The sequence below is a fragment of the Ascidiella aspersa genome, chromosome 7 (assembly GCF_963924565.1).
Source record: "Ascidiella aspersa chromosome 7, kaAscAspe10.2, whole genome shotgun sequence".
Classification (NCBI taxonomy): Eukaryota; Metazoa; Chordata; class Ascidiacea; order Phlebobranchia; family Ascidiidae; genus Ascidiella; species Ascidiella aspersa.
The window spans coordinates 11,784,022-11,804,982 of NC_139453.1; the positions used below are offsets into that span (position 1 = coordinate 11,784,022).

A 20,961-nucleotide genomic window follows, 5' to 3' on the forward strand; every position below is an offset into this window, starting at 1 on the left:
TCTTATTTTATTTTTAAAACAGCCACATATTTAAGTAAAATACGTGACAATTTACTGTAGTTCGGATGAAACAAAGTTTACAGGTTATTTGATAAAAGCACATTCTTGAATTTTAAATATAACCTCTTATTTCGGCAACACTGATTTGTTGTAGTGTTTTTATTGTTAAGTTGTGTCCTTATAAATCTAAAAATAATTTTTATTGCCCGTACTTTGCTTTTAAATTAAGCAGATTTTTTTAATGTTAGGAACTTCGTTGTTATTGTATTTGTTTAAACATATTTTTTTTTTGTTTTCTCAGATGTTGGAGCTAATGGATCAGTTTTTCGGCACCAAAGTCTACCAACCAACTGGTCACTTCCACATAACTCAGGATTATATTCAGGTGTACAAACTTACTATGCATTGCGCTTTCAACGTCTTTTTGAAATTGTTTTTTTTGTGGGTATAGTCAATATTGGCCCAGTTCAACAAATTTAAGAATTTTCCAAGTAAAAACGGTGTTTCCATGAACAAAGCTAATTTCTGGTGTTTATCCATTGATTGTTTTAGATTGGAAATGTTCGCATGGAGAGGTTTGCTGACTATGCACTAAACACCTCTGTGCAGTATAATATTGTACCAAGCATGCTACACCAGGCGGAATCATTGGCAGTGGCTTTAAATGAGGTAGGCTTGCTTGATTACCTTTTAAATTATTTTATCTTTTTGCAAACATACAAAAAAATGGTTAAATATTTTCTTAGACAGGAAACATGCCAAATGCAGCATAAATGCCAAATATAACAATAGAAAGACAAAAATTAAGTACAAACATAAAAAAAACACATGATACCCCATTATGGGGTGCAAAGTTAAAAAGGTTGTTTTGACTATTACATTCATTACGCTTAAATTAAATTATATAGTCTAATAATGAATTCATAAAATGTACTTTATGTTTTTGATCAGCGTTGCTTGGCTTTCGTTTATAATGATACTCTTGATTGACTTTAATCGAAATTTGTTTATTTAAACTATGTCGTAATTTCTTACTTATGTAAGAACTGGCCTTGCATGTTAACTGGTGGAGCTGGAAGTGGAAAAAGTCGCCTGGTTAAGACCATGGCAGCCCTAACCGGACACCGCCTCAAAGTGCTGGCCACCAACAGTGCAATGGATGCCATGGAGTTGCTCGGTGGTTACGAACAAGCCGATCAAATCAAAAACGCCACCAACTGCTTGCTGAAAGCAAAGAGGTATACGTTTCGCGAACTTTTTGCCTTTAAGGTTTTAAGAGCTGTCACATTTACGCGTACTTTACATTATACCTGAAATTAAGCCTGAGCATAATGATTTTGAGTGAATGGTTTTTATGGTTGGTAGAAAGCCTTACTGGGGCATTCTGCTTTATAAATTTCAAGGCGAGAAGGAAATGTATATTCACTTAAAACCTCAATTTAAAAATATATTTTGTAGGGAGCTGCTAACCATCTGCCGTCGTGCCCTTGGGAAATTTGTGGCCTCTGCGGAGAAGCTGGATTTTTGTGAGGCACAAAGCCTAATAAGGGTAAACTTTCATCTTTTCATGTATTAGCACTGAAACGTGGCTGTGTACTTTTTCGCATTTTTATTTAAGTAAAATATGGGACTAGTGGCTATATTGGGTTGCTGTGCTGTCAGTTAATTTTATGACCTGTTGTTTTAAGTTTGTTTTAACCTTTTATCAAATATTCATACTATTTTTCATCTATACCAATTTAATTTTACATAATTTTTATGTTAAACGTGAAACAAAAAATAAAACTATTGTCAGGTTGGTGGTATTATCAAATGATGTGTGAATAGAACAGTGTATGGTTAAAATGTGAATTCCAGTTGCAACGAATGCCGGTAATAATATAAATATACCTTTGTAAAACTCTACACTACTGCGTATTTTGTTGATATTCTTTCAGTTGGTTGAGAATCTGGACGAATGCGCGAGTCAGCTCAACACTGAATTGTCATCTGACGCCCAGGATGAACAATTCGAAACATTAAAACATTCGTTATTGTCAATTCAAAAGGAAGTTGAGCAGATTTCTGGAGTTAAGAGTGGTAATTTTTGTGAGGTTTACCCTGTGTCGTGTGGTGGTTTTAAGTATAATAATAATATGCTGCTTTTTGAACAGACGCCCTTGAACGCTGCCTGACAGTCATTTCGAGAAAACAACACCACGGGACATATGAATGGATCGACAGCATTTTAGTTGAGGCGGTTCAAAATGGTAACTACTAAGATTATTATTTCATATAGGCCAACTAAAAAGATGTAAAAGTTTAAATGATTTTGATAAGTTTGCGGTGCGTTTGTATTTGTTCAAATATACGTTTTTTTTGGTTGACATTTTTTAACTTTCTTTTCTTGTGTATTGTTTTATGTTTAATTTTTGTATAATCCTAATTAAATTTAAGGTACTTTGGCTCAATAGCTTTTCGTTCACAAACCAGACTTAAGCTGTTGGCAATTCATTTTTTACAAGTTATATTATATAATTATCATCTATAGCTAATAGGCAGTGTTGTAATGACTTGATTAAGTGTTTCGTGAAAAATTGCTGTACTTGACTTAAGTGTTTAGGACAAATGACTTGACTTGACTTAAATCTTGACATGGAATTGATTTGCTCTAATTATGACTTGACTGGGACTTGACTTGATATTTATTAAAAAAGTCTTAACTTTGACTTGGAATTTAACAAATGACTTGACTTGGACTTGACTTATTTTAGAAATGAGAAGTCATTTCCAAATCGACTTGTTTAAAACACTGCCAATAACCTTATGGACTTTTGTTAAAAGGAGATTGGCTGTTGGTCGACGATGCAAACTTCTGTCTACCGTCGGTCCTCGATCGCCTAAATGCACTGCTGGAACCTGACGGAGTGCTCAGCATTACAGAACGGGGCCTCATTGACGGAAAAATTGTCACCATAGTACCTCATGTCAACTTTAGGTATACCGCATGGATACCCTTAATGTAGAATGTCTACTATGCCAAAATTAATTTAGCTTCTTTTTTCAACTTAATTTAGCTACAATATACCTAACTTTAATTGGCTGGTTAATATAGATAACTTAATTTAGCTTCTTGTTAACTTAATTTAGCTACTATATTAAGTTGAATTAATGTTTGTACGTTTACTTGTCTCTTGGGGTTGACTAGGAAATTCACACGTTTAAAAAGCTTTTTTGAACAAATGAAACGCATCAGACATCAAAATCATATACTTGTTATACGATAATATTACACACGTTTAACATACTAAGCTTATATTGCTTTTATTTCATTTTATAATTTGTAGAGATTAGTTATCATCAGGGCTGCGGAGACCGTTAAAAAAGCCCGAGACCACAAAGGAAAAAAAACACTTTCGAGTCCCGAGTCCGACTCTTTCGAGTCCCGAGTCCTGGCCAAATGTGTGATTTTGTTGAGTCCAAGTCAGGCTTTGACACTAGAACCTGTTCACTTATTTACAAGCTTAAACAAGGTGGATATTCAGTAATCTCTAACGGTTTGTCATGTATATTTTATCAACCCACAACACACGGTTGGAAAATTTATCAGAATATGCTATTCCACCTTTACAATTTACAGTTTGTGGCATCCTCGGTTATTAAACTTGTTACTGCACATGTCGGACTCGGGACTTTGGTAGTTTTAGGTAGTCTTACTCCTGAGTTCGATCCCTGCCAAATAAACTGATTTTGTCGAGTCCCGAGTGCGACTCTGCAGCCCTGGTTATTATCAGTTAGGTTTTTCAGGTTAAGAGGTGAACTCTAGAACTTTAAAATAAACGGTTTATTATTGCCAGGTTGATTTTTGCACTCGACCCAGCTCATGGAGACCTGTCAAGGGCAATGCGAAATCGCTGCTTGGAAATCAACTTTCCAACTGACAAAAGTGAAACCGACTGCCTTTCCGCAACCGAGGCCCTTGCTTTGAAAAACGCCAAAACAGTCGATATGGCTGAGCAGACAGAAGTTCAATTGTATTCTGAAAATTACGAAGGTTTTATATTTTTCACTGTCTTATCTGTGTATAATAACTATAAGGTATTAACACAAACAAATCAGTGTGTTTTTATTTACTTGATTGCAATATATTTAAAGCTTGCGATATATTTGAAAAAAATTATTGCTTCGTTACGTTTTGCGCTTTGTTTTCAATATTGTATGATGAGTTTGTAGATATCAGTTTGGTAAACAAGTCATTTTGAAATGATTTAGGTACCAGTCAAGTAAAAAAAAAGTCCAAGTCTAATCATTTTTGACAGAACCAAAGTCATAATAACAGCAAAGTCAATTTTAAGTCAAGTTTGTCATAAAACTTTAACGGTAAACTATTCAAATTAGTAAAGTTGTCCGATTTTAAGCTTTAACTCGGCTAAAAAATAACACACAAACATATAGCAAGCAATTTCTTCAAAAGACAGTCAAGCACTTGGAAAACAGTGGCTTAAGTCAAGTCGTTAAGTCATTACAAACTTGACATATATTATTTAATTTTTCAGATTCTGCAACAAATCGAAGTTTGGCAGAAAACGACAAGTTTTTAGCAACTTGTAGGAGAGGCCTGCAAGACCAATTGGTAAGCGAAAAAAGTATATTTATTTCCCGTATATTCTGTTGGTTCACTTGTTTGTACACCCACCAACCAATTTTTTTTTAAATATGGCTGTGTAGGATTTTGGAGCATAATGGTTGAATGTTTTAGTAAGACGTAGTAAGAATATCGCAAGCCCATACAGAATAGGTAGCACTTTAATGTTGAAACATGAATAAATAATTATTCGAAACGATCACAATGCTACCTACTTCTGTATGGGCTTTGATATTCTTACTACGTCGTATAGGATGTTTTTATTGATATTTGCAATCACCTTGTATTGCATGTTGTGAGAATTTTACACAGAACTCTACACTCTTTGTATTTTGGATTTAGAACAAGGATAAATTCAACGTTGAAAGAAAGCAATGTTCCGATGTCATTTTACCCAGCGTTGAAGATTTTGCGCTGAGGCCGGTGTTTAGCAATGTTCAACGGCAGATGATGTTTTTAAACGACATAAAACTATCTCCAAGGTTGGTTTAGGGCGAGTGCGATTTAAACGTGAAAATTTCTGCTCGTATAACAAATAGTGCGATTAAATTTGGTATGGTACATACTTATTCGAAATGGAAAAGTATTGTAAAAGTAAGCTTTTGATATGTAAAAAATATATTGTTTATGGCAATATAACCTTTTGTTCTTTACCTTAAATCAGTGTCTAAGTTTTCAGAGCTCCGCGCAGCGTTTTAAAAAAACATTGAATTAATTTAGCTAAATAGGTCCGCTATGTAAAATAACTGTGGTAACAACTGACTTGAATGATTTTCCTAACATTCTGTTTTCACAGAATCCGATTTAAAAGTAAAACTGTATACTATTGGGTAAATCGTTGTCAAAGAGGCATTCGAGTAATGACCAACTTTTACGCAAATATGTCACTTTTACAGAAAAAATATAGAGTCGTAAAAGTTTCCCAATTCGATCAACTGCGGCATTGCATGCCTACAACTAAACGTATAATTTAACGCGCACGCGCCTGTTTTGCTCACAAACATGTCAATCTACAAGAAATGCGTGTTTTGCGCCCCGCAAATGTTCTACAAAATCATCACCGCACGTTGCATATTTCAGCAAATCAGTTTCTTCCGATGGGTTCGTGTCATTTATCGATCAAGTCGCGATAGAGGCCAACCACACACCTTCGCGCCAACAGCAGGCGTGGACTTACTTTTGCTTAAAAGCCTTGTGCGAACCAGCAACCGGCCTGGACCGCGAAATTCGAACAGTGATCTTCAAGCAATGTTCCAGTAGAGCGTTGGGTAAGTCAAAGTCAAATTTGGGCTGTCTATAATTTGTTTTTGGCGACGTCCAACGATGGAAAATAGTTTTCATTGTTTTCAAAGTGTGCTAAACTTTTAGCGAAAACACCACAGATCCCGGCAATTTAACTTTACTTGGATGGAAGTGGTGTACATTAGGCTTGAAAATATGAACGTTTTTACACTAAAATGATTACAGTGGACAAAATCCCTTTCATCTGTTCGCTTGGAGAATTTGCTTAGAATAACCTTTGCATGGAAAAGGGACAAACAATAGTTTGTTTGTTTCTGTTTTTAGTTGATTTCGTTAGGTTTAGAAAGACTTGCAATTACTTACTTGACGCGTTAATGTGTAAAACTTAAGTAGTCCAATATTAAGTCTTGGCTTACGAAAACTAATAGTATGCTGTCTATATTAAAATGTTTATATTTTTAAATAAACAAGCTTACCTTAATTTTACCGAAACGTACATTTAATACACACCAATGGTTTCTGTAGTTTTACAGTTGTGGTCACTTACAGGTTCAGATTCGGACTACAACAGCTTCTTTGCTGGGTTGCTTGACACAGTTTTTACGTGCATTTCATGTCTTCCTGAAGTACCAAGGTTGCCTAACGACGTAAGTAAAAAAATCGTGTTGCAATTTTACACCATATTTGTTAGAAGTTGTATTGTAGGCTTTGTTTTATCTTGCATTGTACTTTACACATTACAAATACATTTTCCCAAGTTTTAAAAAATAACCCTAATTGACAAAAATTATTAAGCTATGTTTACACTTTGTTATAGCAACATTGATATAAGTAATAAACAGCCTAGCAATTAAGAAATTTGAGTACAACTATGTGTTACTGGACTGGATTATTAGTAGTCATTAACACTATACCTTTCGACATATTGCCGTCTCGTAAACTATTTTACTTTCTCGAAGGAACCGACCATTCTAGCCATTCCTTGGCATCCTCTCTGGAACCAACACTTGCTGCCCAACTCCGGTATGCATTTTTTCATTTTCCATGTGTTTTTTTCTGTTTTCAAATGTCAGTACTGATGCATAATCGACCTAAATATTTCCCTGTTTTGTATAGATTTTTCTCCCAAGCTTAATGCCATCAGTCTATCTGTGTTGTGTTTCATTACTAAATTCGACGAGGAACTTTGCATTGCCTCGAAACAAACGTTAAAATCAGCCAAGTCAAGAAGAAAAAGGTTCTATTACACTTTTCGTTTATTACACTTAAAAGTATATTTTTCGGATACTTTTATGTATGTGAAAGATTTCAAATTTTACCGCACGTTCTTTACTTAAGGACGTTCAAAGCTTAACAATGAATGTTCAGCCAATATAAGTGTATGGCGAAGTTAACCCTTTAAACTTTATTTTTTGTTTACCTATTACTTTGCAGAAGTGCTGGGAAATTTACGTGCTTTCAGCTGTCGAAATCCTACAACGAAGGCAGTTTGCAAGTCAGTGATTTGCCCCATCCGGTTTTAATCTGTCTCCAACCCCTTTACAATGCCTGGTAAGCAACCGGCAGTGACAAAAATACAAATAGCTTGCCAGCTTTGAGTTGAATGATTCCGCCTTCAACAATATAGTAGAATAATGTATTATATTCCATTGTAAAACATTTTGCGGAAACCAGACCAATGTATCCGTTTAATGTCTTCATGTCCATTACAAGGCTTCATCATTCATTTTCAGGAATTCGTTCCTTTCTTCAATGCACCCAAGAGACACTTGTGATGCCGAAGTTGATCATGTGCAAAGCCTTTTGCTGCAGATTTCCTTTTTCTGGAAGTAAGGGCTACTTTACTGGTATATGCTTTACGGTTTCTCCTTGTTATTAAAAGTAAAAATTTGCTTTGTTAGGTACTTTTTCGCCAGTCAATTTTCCCTTCCTGACTTCACGGCGTGTTACCTGCACCTTAAGGCGCTCGTGCAAGACCTGGTGGTCCCCAACGAAGAACTCGCCCCTCTAAATGCCCTGTTCGATGAAATGGACAGCCATTTGCGCGTCGGGGACGGTTCAGCTTTAGAGGGCGCCATACAAAGTCGCTTTTGCGATAAGCCTTTCGCCGACCTCAGACACTACAGCCAGTACAGCTCGGTGCGAAATTTCGCCCAAGAGTTTTCCGACTACTGCACCAAGGTGTTTTTGGAAGACCGCAAAACGCCGCTCACTTGGTCGGATGTACGCCGTTGTGTCGATTCACTGTCAAACCGCTTTATCACAGTGCAAAATAGTGTAGGTTGCAATAGTACTGAACTAGACGACGACGTCGATCAAACACTGGAATTTGATTTGTGTGCCATTGAAGAGTTGAGTGTTACAGACAAGCTCGTCAAGCTTTCCGGCTGCGGGCTACCGACTAGCGTTGAAGTCGCGGCTTTCGGTATTAACCACAACGAGAAAGCATCCTGGCCTGTGACCCACTGCCTCGCCGTGTTGTCCTCTTCGGGATTCGGCAAGAGTATTTTTGACATTGGCAGTCCTTCCAAGCTGTTCAACGCCGACATTTGGAACTCCGTCGAGTTGGATTTGTTTCGCAGTCTAGGTAATAAAGAGCTGATGAGAAGCTGTATTTTAAAGATGTGCGAGCGATTTTCGCTCAGCTACACAAACGACGATAGTTTAGAACGAAAAACCGCCAAGGGCAGCGGCCTATTTATGCTTCCGGTTGTTTCGCAATCGCTGCACGACTTACTGCACATCGGAGACGAGTCTCTTTCAAACTTGGAGTCCGACATAAACCTGAATTCACAGTTTGACTTCAGCCCGCTGAAACGAGACATTCCAATCGGAGAAGTTTCCAGCAAAATCGAACAAGTCAAACTACTTCAGAGGACCTTGTGGGACGGCTCCTCGCTGCTTTGCGACAGGTCTTACAGGAACATCTGCATGACTTCTTTTCTGGGTAACTGCTTTGAGTTGCTTCTTAATTCTGCCCTGGGTTCCTTTTCCAAACTTTCATCATTCGAGGAAAGCGCCAAGGTCCTTGGCAAAGATTATGTCGCCCTTCGCCGCAGTTTGTTTGCATCTGCCAGTGCCATTCGTCAAAAACTGTCGTTCCATGATGCTGATATCGGTGCCCTATTGGGGGTGTTTTCTACGGAAGAAGTTACACCTGAAAACGAACAGATCAGTTTGTCTAAATGGGGCAAATCTGTTTTAAGCTCGTTAAACAAAATGGCGGGGAGTATTGAGCATCTAACCAAGCTTATTACTAAAAGTTCGATGTCCGAAGAAAACTCAAAACAGGTTATTTAATCCAACGTTTTTACATTGTAGATATTAACGGTCAGTCTTTGTTTTGAAATGTTTATTTTACTTATTCAATATTTTGATTTTTTACTTCAAATCAGGTCATAAACAGAGATGTACAAAGTTATTGCCTTGTTTTATAATTCATTTAAGACAAATAAATGTGCATATAAAAATTATTAAAAAAATATTTCGCTTCAAATACTTGCATTAAACATCTCGTTTCAACAGCGAATGTCGTATGTTTCACGCGTTTTTGTGTTGACATCTGTTCGTGTTTGTAAAAACGTTGTTAATATTTTTTTTTGTAGAAAAATTGCTTGAATCCTAGAGACAGCGTTCTCGCCTACCACAGCATCGGAGAAGCTTTCGTGTACAACGGCCTCTTTCTGCTAAATGTCGCTTCCCCAATTAACGGCGTAGATCCTCTAGAACAGCGTCGTCTCAAGTTAAGCAGCTTAACAGAAGCAGTAAGTCGTAATCGCGATTTCGCTCTATTTCTCAGTTTAATTTTTTCCGAATAAACCTTTGATATGTTTAGAATAATAAAAATATAACAATGGCACTACTGATTGCTAAATAAACGTTAATTGAATATACTGCTGCATGCAGGTATTGTATCCGCTAGAAAATTGTTCTTCCAGCAAATGTTTTTATTAATAAATGTGCCGACGTTTCGATAACCTTTACAGGAAATTTTCATAAGGGCTATGAACTTGGTACTGGGCGAAAAGTATTTTTTATAGTTCGGGCTGCTATCTATATTTTTCGTTCAGGTTATCAAAACGTTTATCCATTTAGCGAAACATTTATCCAAAAATATTTGCCGGAAGAACAATTTTATAATTGATACAATGCCTGGCTGCAGCAGTATATTCAACTGAGGTTTCTTAGCATAAAGTAATCCCATAGTTATTTTTCTATTCTTTTAAACATGCTATAATACATATTTTGCCCAGTTGCAAGTTCATTGCCCTGATGAAGATTTTCTGAATAGGTTATCGAACATCGGTCCATTTATTAATAGAAACAAATTTGCCGAAAGACCAAATTTATTATTAAAATTTTAACATTCTCGCTTTTAAACCTATAACCGCACAAAAAACGGTGAAATATCTTCTAATGCGTTAAAAATATGTAAGTATATTGTTAAACTAAGAAAAATGCAGTAGTTGCCTTTTCTTTAAACAACTCTAATTTTTCGTAGCACGAACTTGGTCGTCTAGAGCTGAAGGCTCAAAACAACTTTCACAAGAAGATGACGGGCCGCGCTCTTTTTCCTGAATATGAAGAGGGATGGAGCGAAGAAGATTGCCACGATCTCGCATTACGTAAGATCCGGCACCTGGCCGAGATTTCAGCGCAACACGAAGAGCTCGCCAAAGAATGCGGATACCGGCCCGAACACAACAAAGTAAGTGTACTTTGAATTCGTTTTACTCATTCCGATCTTGGTCTTTCCAAAGTTCTGTTGTACTGATTGTCGGCGTTGAGCAGTATTTCATAAAGGCTTGAGTTTGAATAAGAATGTTTGACGATTAAAGTAATATACTCAGATGTAGGTATAAGAAATAAGCATATCAAATATAATCATGTTTCTGGTGTTGTTAAATCCTAAATATAATTACTAATATTTATGTTTCAAATTTTACGTGCATTTTAGGAATAAAATAAAATTATGTACGATATAATCCAGTTACTGTAAAACCATTTAGGATACGATTGTCAAAATCATTTATTGCTCGATCTTCTTAGTCGCTTTTATCGTTGTTGCAGGCAAGGCATGCGTAAACCTAGATTATCGTGAGGTTTCAAAGCAGTGTTTCTTAAACCTTTTATCGCAATGACACAAATATTAAGCATTATTGTATATATCAGGGGTCGGCAACCTTTCATATGCAGTGTGCCAGTTTATGAATAATTTCAAAACATCAACAACTCGCGTGCCAAACTTTTTTTATATTTGGTTTTGCACTGGCAACCAGGGCTCCGGAGTCGGTTAAAAACAACCCGAGTCCGACTTCGGCAAAATGTGCAATTTCATCGAGTCCATAGTCCGGCTCAGACTCTACACTCTACAGCAGGGGTCGGCAACCTTTTTCTAGTCGCGGGCTAAAACCAAACTCTAAAAGTTTCCTGCGGGCCGCACAAAATGATGACTAAGAATTGTGTTACTAAAATGTTAGAACAACTCTGAATCAGGCCGCGGCCTCGGATATTGTTTGCACTTCAAAAAGTGTTTAATTACATTTACAGAGGCAGTAAAGTGTTGAGGCAAAGCGAATCAAAAGTGTAATAAAATTACTTTTAGGGAACGCGATAACATTTGAAGTTCATCTAGTTCAGTGTTTATTAACTATTTGAAGACAAGGCGCATCTGGCGAGAGAAGCGATCGCGATTTTTTTTCTATACCGGTATTTCAAGTTTTTATTACATTGCCGAAAATAAAAAGTAAAAAAATTATAAAAACTATTATATACAATATTTTTTTTAACTTTTTACCATTTTGCGCTACGCACTTGGCAGCCTTCCACGGCGCAACGGTAAAGAATCGCTGATCTAGTTGAAAAAGCAGCATTGAAACGTAAACAAACCGGACGTATTATGAGCATTCGAAAATTTTTCCCAATTACGGAGTTATAATAGTCAAAAACTATGTGAAATAGACTCGTGTCAAAGAGGTCAAATTTGTCAAAGAGGCGGCGGGCCGAATGAATCACATCGGTGAGCCGGATCCGGCCCGCGGGCCGTAGGTTGCCGACCCTGCTCTATTTCACCGATTTACGTAACTAAAATAAGAATGACATCCACTCATAGGGTGAATGGAAAATATACCACCATTTGCTATTCCACCTTAACAATTTATAGTTTTCTGCCTTACCAGTTTCGAAATTTGGTACTGCGCATGCGCAGACGTCGGACGGTAGTTTTACCTAGTCTTATCCGAGTCCGACTCCGCATTCCTGCTGTGATCTGCTAATTTACAAATGATCTGACATTTAATTTACGCATCTTGGGGGACGCCAATAAACCTAATTTCATAAGTTAAATTGTATAAAAACACCCTAACCCTGCTGAAAAAAACGAACTGTCACTAACACAATACCCGCTATTTTGGAATATACCCGCTATTTTTGGAATATACGACGCTTTTCAGCCGATACCTAGAAGTGTTAACTATCAGTTTAGATTTTAGTTTGGTTTCTTATTCGCACAAAAACACACGTGCTTACTTTTAATGTAGAATTCCCAGCTTTAACGCAGTAAACATCACGCCAATTTTAGGCCTTTGTGACGTAATACGAACGGTTAGTCGTTACCAATAAGTTTAACGCCTACCAAAAACAATGTTAAATACAACAGTTAAGACACTAATTTGTGACACGAACTGGAAATGTTTGCAAACATTTAGTTGGCAATAGTGTCAGTGATGTAATAATAAAGTTAATGATCTGGGATTGGTGTAATGGTTGCACTATCTTTAGGTCATATAACGTGCGCGTTAAATCATTTGGCGTGCCCGGAAAAATCATCTCGCGTGCCACTTTTGGCACGCGTGCCAGGGGTTGCCGACCCCTGGTATATATCATAGCTTTGCCGACCCAATTCTCTCACATGCACTTTTTGCAAGTAAACGCTATATTACACAAATATCTTAAATAAATATATACTATTATGCGCCACGGGTTCGTGTTTCTTGCACAGTTTTATCAAATTTAGTCAAATCTTGTCCAGAACCAATCTCAATAAACCTGTTCATGTGAACCGCTTGGCGACCCAACCTAATCAAACGTCGACCAAATTTTTGGCGACCCGTAGATTGAAAACCTCTGTTCTAAGGACACAAATGATTTTACTTGCGTTTTTGTAGGGGCGGAGCCGTGGGCTCGAATTTAAAGTGATTCTATTTTTGCATTAACATAATAGAAAAATATTTTCTTAGTTTCCAGAATTGTCAAGTGCTTGTCAAAACTTTTTGTCCTTGTTTGGAAACTGTGAAGCAATGGAGAAAATCATCACTCAACTACAAGATAAGGTAAACTTGTTAAAATGAAGAAATTAGGACGCTTTCTAATAGCCCCCCCCCCCCCCCAACTTATTAACAATTTATCAGTAATCTTTCTGAATTGATGACATGGCTATCATCAACAAGGAACCAAAATTTAACATGATGTTAAAAGCACAAACAAAATCAAAAAGCATTCCTTTCAAAGCATTAAAAAGTGTTTATTCAAAATGTTTTTTTCAGCGGCAAAAATGGGTTACAAATGGTTTTAGGTTGATCTAACCCTATTTTGTCGTTTGAAACAAATTTATATAATTAATAATGCACTTTTATTCCGTTTTTGGCTTAGGCTCGCCCCGTGCTTGGTTTATCAATGGAAGAAACAATGCAAAGCTCACTGGATTCTTTCTCGAAACAGCTTGAGAAAAACTTTGCCGCGTACCCCGACTTTGTGCAGCCCCTTCGACATGCCATTGTGCAGGTTTGTTGAGCCTAGTTTGCTATATTTTTTATCATTCCAATGTTAGTTCTGGCAAAGAATGTACTACTTCAAATTTAGCAATAGTTAGCAAAATGCATGTTGAAAAAACGACTTCTTGAAGCTTACGCTTGCATTTAGTTTTAAAAGGTTTTTTTCTTATTTATTTAGTGTGCAGTTTAGTTTACATTTTACGTACTTTCAATTTGTGAGTACCATTTTGAGTGTTAAGTTAGGCAACGTAAACAAGAAAGTAATTTTTGACAGTGTAAAAGCGTTTTTTTTTTCAATATACTTTCGAACACGGGTTCTCATTTTTTTCATCTGCGTACCGTTCAGATTTTTCTGCATTTATGGCGTACCCTTAAAAACAATAAATAGTAAAGACGAAATACATGTTTAGGGTCGGAAGACATACTTTTGGTTTGTTTGTAATAAAATTATAAACTTTTCTTCTTTATCGTTATCAGATAAAATTCGGACTGAGCCTAACAAGACAAGCCTCAAAGATCAGACACACGCAAGACGCACTTGTCTGCAGCAGAGAATTTATTTTTGAAGAATTTTTCTCTAAACTTTTACGCCAGGACTCACAGTGGGACGTACTACAACTTTCCCAGAATTTGTCACTTGCTGGGAAAGTTATAAAAGGTTATAAATCTGTTACTATTACGAAGTGGATTAAACAGAATAAATTATTATAGAATTTACATAAATGTTTTAACTAGTCAAGAAATTTGTATAAGCTTTGAAATGTGTTTCTACCGACTTAAATTAAAAGGATTACATAAAAAGATTAAACTTCCTCCGATTTTGTCGATTTTGACAAAAAAACTTAGTTTTCGCTGTAAAGTGTGTTGTATGTGAAAATAAACAAGGCACATTTTAAAATAACATTTTTGTTATGCTCGAACTCCAACACAACTTGGCTGTGTCAGAATTACGCACTGTGTTTTGACACGTAATAAATGTTCTATTTCATTTGTAGATGTCAACCTCTCAAACTTTGAAGATTTAGTACCAAGGTAACTGATAACTTAAATTTGCTTGTCCACTTGTCTTTATCTAACTCACTTATTTTTACAAAATCTCGATTTGTTGCAGAGTTCTAACTAAGGTCCTGCTGGACATAAATTCTCAGTTTTTAAACGGAAATTGCCACTTGTGGAAAAGTCTGTTGGCAGTCTTGAATACAGTCAATCAACTGTGGATGGATCGCCAAGAACATCAAGAAAGGAAGTAAGTGTACTTCGATTATTATCAAAGTCTGTGACTCGATCAGGACTTATTGTTAAGTATAAGTATGGTAGGGCAATCTAATTACTTAAAGTCAACCTATACGTGTTAATATATTACATGAAAATAATTTTTGTCGAAAGTATGAGATCGATATAACAACCTTTCTTTCAAAGACCTCTGAAAATAAGTAAGCGATTTGGAAGTGCATGGAAGTAAAGGCTTCTATTTTTGTATAGGAGAGAGAAAGAAGCTTCGATGTTCAAATATAAAGCGCAAGTCCACGACGATATTAACGACCTCGACGAAGAAATTGAGTTGAAGGAAATGTTTCCCGACTTTGAAGAGGTTTATTGACTAGTTAGAAAACATTTATGTAAATTCTACGTTAAATAACATAACTTATAGTTGAGTACACTATGCACGGATCTGTAATGTAGCTTGATAATAAATTGCAAAGCCAAAAAGGTCGAGTAAATCGACAGCATCTTGATTAAGACGTTTCGATACGAGCTTGTATCATCTTCAGTTAATGTGACTGAGAAGCAATTCAAGCATCACTTATAAGAGATGGGACGCAATTGTTACCAGTCTGAGTTTCGAAAGTCGGGGCATTATTTAGCACCTTCTTAAGTCGGGGCATTATTTAGCACCTTTTAGGGTGTAAAACAGGTACAGCGGTGTTGATAAGGTGTCGACGTTTAGTTCGGGGCTGCAGTCTTGTATAGATAGCGACTCGAGTAGCCGCAATCTAAAAACGTCTGAAGCCCATCCGAGAACTTCGGGTTTGCCAAAATCAACTTTATGATCGGAATGTTGCAGAAGATGCCTACAAACCTCTGATTTCTCATCGACTCTATGTTAACGAGGGTCAAAGAGCATAGAGTCGATGAGAACTTGTTCTTTCCAGATCACTACTAAACGTTGACGCGTCTTTTTCATCCTGAACTTTGTTTTCCAGGATTTGGGAGAATTCAGAGAACCCGAACCTTCTTTGGATTCGGATCAAAGCAAAACCGACTCAGTGGCCAAAGAAAAATCACCGTATGATTATTCGTTGAACCAGCTATTTTATCTTGCTGTAGTGGTGCACTCTCGATTTGTTAGTCTACATGACCGCGGCAAAGACACCAAAGACAAATCTGCAGGTACGAAGTTTTGTTGGAATTTAAAATTATGCTATTAAATATCTCAAAAACAGTCGAATAATTCAGCTTTTATTTAAACACCTAAACTTTGAACATATAGTCTCATTTCAGAGAATCTACTTTTAGAAAGGCGCAAAAGCTATATTTTGATTTAAATCCATTTTATTGTGTATCACGTAATTGTTCTTGAGATAAAAGCAGAACTAAACTTAAACTAACTTCATTCAAAACTTTGTAATTCGATTAACAGTAGAATAACGATACCTCTTTTATGTTGCCAAATTGCAACAACGACGACTAGTGTTATAGTTAAATTAGTCTGGTCACCTCGTATCTTATTACTGGTTTGCGTATTACGTAAAATGCTTAATCCTTCATTAACACCATTCATTAACACCATTGCAACTATTCCTTGTATGCAAGTGTATTATGCATAGTCAAGTTTGTCTTACAATGATAAAATTTTATTCAGGTTCAATGATATATCAACCGTTGCATACTGTTTCATTTTTTTTTTTCAGTCTTCAAGAAGCTGCAAAATTTCGTAAGTTCCCTAATTGAGATTAGCAATAATAGCTCTAACTTTGTAGATCCATCTGACGTTCAAGAGTCAATGTTATACGCCCACCAGCTCTGCGCAAAACTCAGCTCCAGCACTTTCGGCTGCGTTTTGGGCGGCGAGATTGATTACCTGATGTTGAAGTCTCACGTCGTGCGACTTGCCAAGATCAAAGATTCACTCACTTGTCAACCTGGTTCGTACTTCAACAAATAAAAAACTAAAAACTATCTTTTCCAACCATTTTGTGTTCGGAATTTTGAAAATGAGCCCAATGATTTAATCATTTTTCGTCCGTATTGGAGCCTCAATTTTTGTTGTTTTATACTTAATGATATATCTACAGGTACAATCTACATGTATATAATGTGAACAATAAGTAGATCATTAGATAAACTGTATTTTGAATAAATTAAACATTGGATCCAAAGAGGTCTGTGGCATCTAACATTTTTTACTCTCGCCGCCCGTCCTGCCGTATTTTTTACTGTTATTTTAAAGAATCTTTTGTTTTTAAGTTTCGATAGATTAGTTGTTTATTATGCGGTTTCGCATTTGTCAACAAGTATAGGTTTTTGTTCACAAATGACTGGTACAGTAGCTTCCACTAAGTTAAGATTTTAATTATGTGTTATACATTTAACCTAAATACTGTAGGGATTATTTTGAATAATTTCAGATGCTGCAAAGAAGCTGAACCTCTACAAGGACGCTTACCCCTTTGAATCGAGCCAGTGTCTCCCGGTTCTAAACTCGTTCAAGGTCGAGGTAGAGGGCAAACTCCTTCCGCTCTATCCGGACCACCCTGTGCTACTTCAAATTGTCGTTATCATTTCGAGGATCCTATCGTTTTCTGTCCACAATCCGCTCATGAAGTTTGTCCACGGCCTGGAACTGCTGCTCGAAAAGTCGCAGGTGAACATCGCACTCCAATTTGAGTTTGTAGTAGAAACAGAATCTGCCAGTAACTATAGTCACTTTACTTTCTGAGCACTTTCTGAATTTGTTCGTCGTTATTTTCAAAATGTTTAAATCTTTTGAAAAAATAAAGTTAGTTTTGGAGAAGTAAAAAAAAAATACAATTTTATTCCGACAATACCATTTCACTTTCTCTAAGTATTTCAATGTTGTCCTTAGCTTAATACTAGCTGATTACGAAGTACAAACTGGCGAAGTGCTATCTGATTGTGCGTGTACAGGATTTCACGCCTAAAAACATTATCTTGAAAATATCACAGTACACCAGGCGAAGAGACTTTAACAATACTTGAAAAAATGATTGTAGATACGGCGTTCGTTTACTGTGATTTTATTTCCTATTCGGCTAGATGTCCAAATAAAATCCCAAACACCAACATATATAGAACACTAATTGCCACATCAAATAAATCATTAACATTATAAAATAGTTTTACACGAATTTCAATTAGGAGCGAATACTTAACAGATATTTATAGTCATTTTTGAATTGGTGAAGCATCTCTTTATATAACTATCCTTAATAGTTAAGTTGCATATTTATTTTTTTGTCATACGAGGTGAATAATACGTGGGGGTCGTGGGTTATCATTTCTTTTTTAAATCCAGGAATGGGAGAGAAACGCCAGCACCGAACTGTCGATCTGCATTCATCTGGAAAACGTGACGCACGTCATTCTGCGCTGGAGGAAACTCGAACTCAAGTCGTGGAATCACCTGCTGGACGAAGCCACTGTTGCCGCAGCCGGCGACACCAGTAAATGGTGGTTCCACATCTTTCAACTTGTGCGCGACAATGCTGAAAAAGGTTCGAAAATAGGTAGTAAGAATACCATACAGAAGTAGGTAGAATTTTGAACGTTTCGAATAACTCTTTTACCATCGGTGATACCTACTTCTGTATGGGCTTTGATATTTATACTACGTCTTACTATAACCTCCAATCATTATGCTCAAAAGTTCGAAAATAGCTTAGCTAAAATATTTAACTTTTCTAACTATGCTCAATACTCGCATTTTATTTCAAATCCCAATATTTGGGCAAAAAGGCCGCGATTTGATCCGATGCCAAATCACGTCATTAACACGATCAAATAGGAAAAAAATGACCAATTTGTCAATGCAATTGTAATATCGAAGCCCATACAGAAGTATGCAGCATGTGTGAACGTTTTTAGAATTTCTTTATTGACTATAAACGTGTAATTATAATAATTTGTACCGTTTTAGGTCGAAACTTGCTTTTGTTTCGGAAAGGACATTTATCTTCGATTTTTAATATTTTCTCGAAGAAATTGAGCTATCAATGTACAACAAAGTTCTACAGTAAATGGCAAAACATTGCCCTGTGCCCCATACAATAATTTGGTATTTGATTGGCAACAATACCACCCGATTAAAAAAGGAGTCTATCACTTGGCATCGGGTATCGGCTGTGATCTGACAAATAATGCGTCTTAAGTTGTTCTTACCTGTGGTAACCAGTTATATAACTGTTGTCTCCTAGAATTAACCCCTCCATGATATTATAGCCGATTCTACGTTTCTATACCGTTTCTAACAACACAAAAACAAGTTTATTCTTTTATACTTTTACGTTTTTAAAGGTTCCACCGATATACTGGAAGTTGTGAAATCGCTCCAACAATTTGTCGAGTCTTCAACGATCGTCGAGTTTGTGGGCCGCGTTAATCTTCTTTCTACTTTCCAACAGCACATGCAGCTGCAAAGTATGGAGAAAGGTTAGTGAAAAGTGAATTGAAACTTCCTAAATGATGAACATTGGGTTAAACCGCAGTTGTGTATTTCTAAAAGAGACATCACGTCCAACCTTTTTTTTGCTATAATGTGTAGGATTATTAATAGATGCCAAACTTGTAAATTTCAAATACCGTGGTTAGATTTATACTGGGGAGTGTCTTACACAATAGTCTTGGTTGTTACTCGACTCGCTCCTCTCTGACCCTGTGTGAGCTCGATTGGTAGAGTGACGGTCCCGGTATGACGGGGTCGTGAGTTCGAACCTCACTGCAGTCTAGTTGTTTCGTTCTCACTGCAGGCTAGTTGACACTGCAGGCTAGTTCGATGAGTCTGCGGTGGCTTTCGGTGTACTAATGATACGTAAGCCGTAATCGAAAAAAAAGTCAAAAAGCAGCTTCAAAAGGGTTAGATCACAGTTTTTAACACACATGTGTGTGTGCATGTTTCATTTTTAAATCCTATAAATCTTTTTCAGCAAACTTGTCTAAAGCGCTGCGAAACATGCACCGCTACTACCGCCAATTCCAAATCAGCTGCGAAGAGCGAATTGCTGCTTTACGGAAGCCAATCGAGAAGGAACTCAAGAACTTTGTAAAAATCGCCAAGTGGAACGACATTAATTTCTATGCCGTAAAAGAATCAATCGCCAAGTAGGCACTGAATTTACATAATATTACTTAAGTATTTTTGGTATTTTTTGTGTTTTAAAAAAGGTGATCGTTTGTTTATTTTAAACAGTGTTTCTAAACCTGTGAGTCGTGACGAAAAATGGCCGCGGTTTGATTTGATTTGATTTGGTTGTGTCTCCGACTGCAGTAGGTTTAGAATTATATGGTTATATTTGTTGAGATTAGTTCGGAGTAAGATTCTCCAAAATTTAAATAATTGTGCGAGAAATACGTCATGGCTTATGTTGACTCAATTGAAGGTCATTAGCTTTGCTGTAATACTTACGCTTGGTGTTTGAGTCGCCGCTAAAAAGATATAGAAACACTGATTTAAAATAAGCTGATGATCTTAACACTTTTATGAAACAAAGTATAAAACATAAAATTATTTCTTAAAATATAAAAAAAAATTTAAGAAATGATTTTATGTTTTATACCTGTTTTTATAAACAGTGTTAAGATCATCTTATACAAACTTTTTTTCTTTTTTTTTTACTTTTTATTGTCTGCGGGAGATTCCTTACTTCCTAAAGTGTTTCAGCTTAAAATAAGCTGGTCATTTTATTTGTTCTTAAGCCTGAATTTGCTATAGACTGACTAAATATTCTTCATAGGACTCACCGGACTCTGTTCAAGTTTGCGAAGAAGTTTAAATCAGCATTGTTGGAGCCGGTTCATCTGAATGTATTAAAATCTTCGCCACAAAGCTCCACTTTCAGCAATTCAAATGTTAGTGTTTTGTAGTTTGTGGAATTGAAATGCTATAGTCAAACTTGTCGCGGCCCAAAGTACTCTTTTCAGTGCTATTGAAGGCCCACTGCGTAAAACCACTACGGAAGAGTTGGGGATTCAGGATATTTAATTTTGAAGTGAAATATTCCACGGCGCCTCGATGGCCAAAACAGTGTCATATCATAATGTAAAACATACTATAAAACGAACAATATACTCGCGAAGCGCGAAAAG

At 36.5% G+C, this 20,961-nt stretch overlaps 1 protein-coding gene across 1 annotated transcript in view; it reads left to right on the top strand.

The window, feature by feature from the left end:
- LOC146137814 (midasin-like) overlaps window positions 1–20,961 on the top strand; it is a 93,391-nt gene that overhangs the window by 37,376 nt on the left and 35,054 nt on the right. Inside the window, exons 42-73 of the mRNA XM_083394445.1 lie at window positions 302–385; window positions 553–669; window positions 1,045–1,238; window positions 1,459–1,549; window positions 1,938–2,079; window positions 2,154–2,249; window positions 2,824–2,977; window positions 3,837–4,033; window positions 4,536–4,612; window positions 4,967–5,106; window positions 5,705–5,892; window positions 6,416–6,513; window positions 6,826–6,889; window positions 6,983–7,103; window positions 7,301–7,417; window positions 7,600–7,695; window positions 7,768–9,157; window positions 9,472–9,630; window positions 10,368–10,574; window positions 13,105–13,197; window positions 13,517–13,648; window positions 14,116–14,296; window positions 14,634–14,670; window positions 14,750–14,884; window positions 15,121–15,229; window positions 15,843–16,029; window positions 16,620–16,784; window positions 17,268–17,503; window positions 18,176–18,374; window positions 19,174–19,308; window positions 19,803–19,977; window positions 20,610–20,724. Of these exons, the coding sequence (XP_083250571.1) occupies window positions 302–385; window positions 553–669; window positions 1,045–1,238; window positions 1,459–1,549; window positions 1,938–2,079; window positions 2,154–2,249; window positions 2,824–2,977; window positions 3,837–4,033; window positions 4,536–4,612; window positions 4,967–5,106; window positions 5,705–5,892; window positions 6,416–6,513; window positions 6,826–6,889; window positions 6,983–7,103; window positions 7,301–7,417; window positions 7,600–7,695; window positions 7,768–9,157; window positions 9,472–9,630; window positions 10,368–10,574; window positions 13,105–13,197; window positions 13,517–13,648; window positions 14,116–14,296; window positions 14,634–14,670; window positions 14,750–14,884; window positions 15,121–15,229; window positions 15,843–16,029; window positions 16,620–16,784; window positions 17,268–17,503; window positions 18,176–18,374; window positions 19,174–19,308; window positions 19,803–19,977; window positions 20,610–20,724 (5,631 nt within the window). The remainder of the gene's footprint in view (window positions 1–301; window positions 386–552; window positions 670–1,044; window positions 1,239–1,458; window positions 1,550–1,937; window positions 2,080–2,153; window positions 2,250–2,823; window positions 2,978–3,836; window positions 4,034–4,535; window positions 4,613–4,966; window positions 5,107–5,704; window positions 5,893–6,415; window positions 6,514–6,825; window positions 6,890–6,982; window positions 7,104–7,300; window positions 7,418–7,599; window positions 7,696–7,767; window positions 9,158–9,471; window positions 9,631–10,367; window positions 10,575–13,104; window positions 13,198–13,516; window positions 13,649–14,115; window positions 14,297–14,633; window positions 14,671–14,749; window positions 14,885–15,120; window positions 15,230–15,842; window positions 16,030–16,619; window positions 16,785–17,267; window positions 17,504–18,175; window positions 18,375–19,173; window positions 19,309–19,802; window positions 19,978–20,609; window positions 20,725–20,961) is intronic.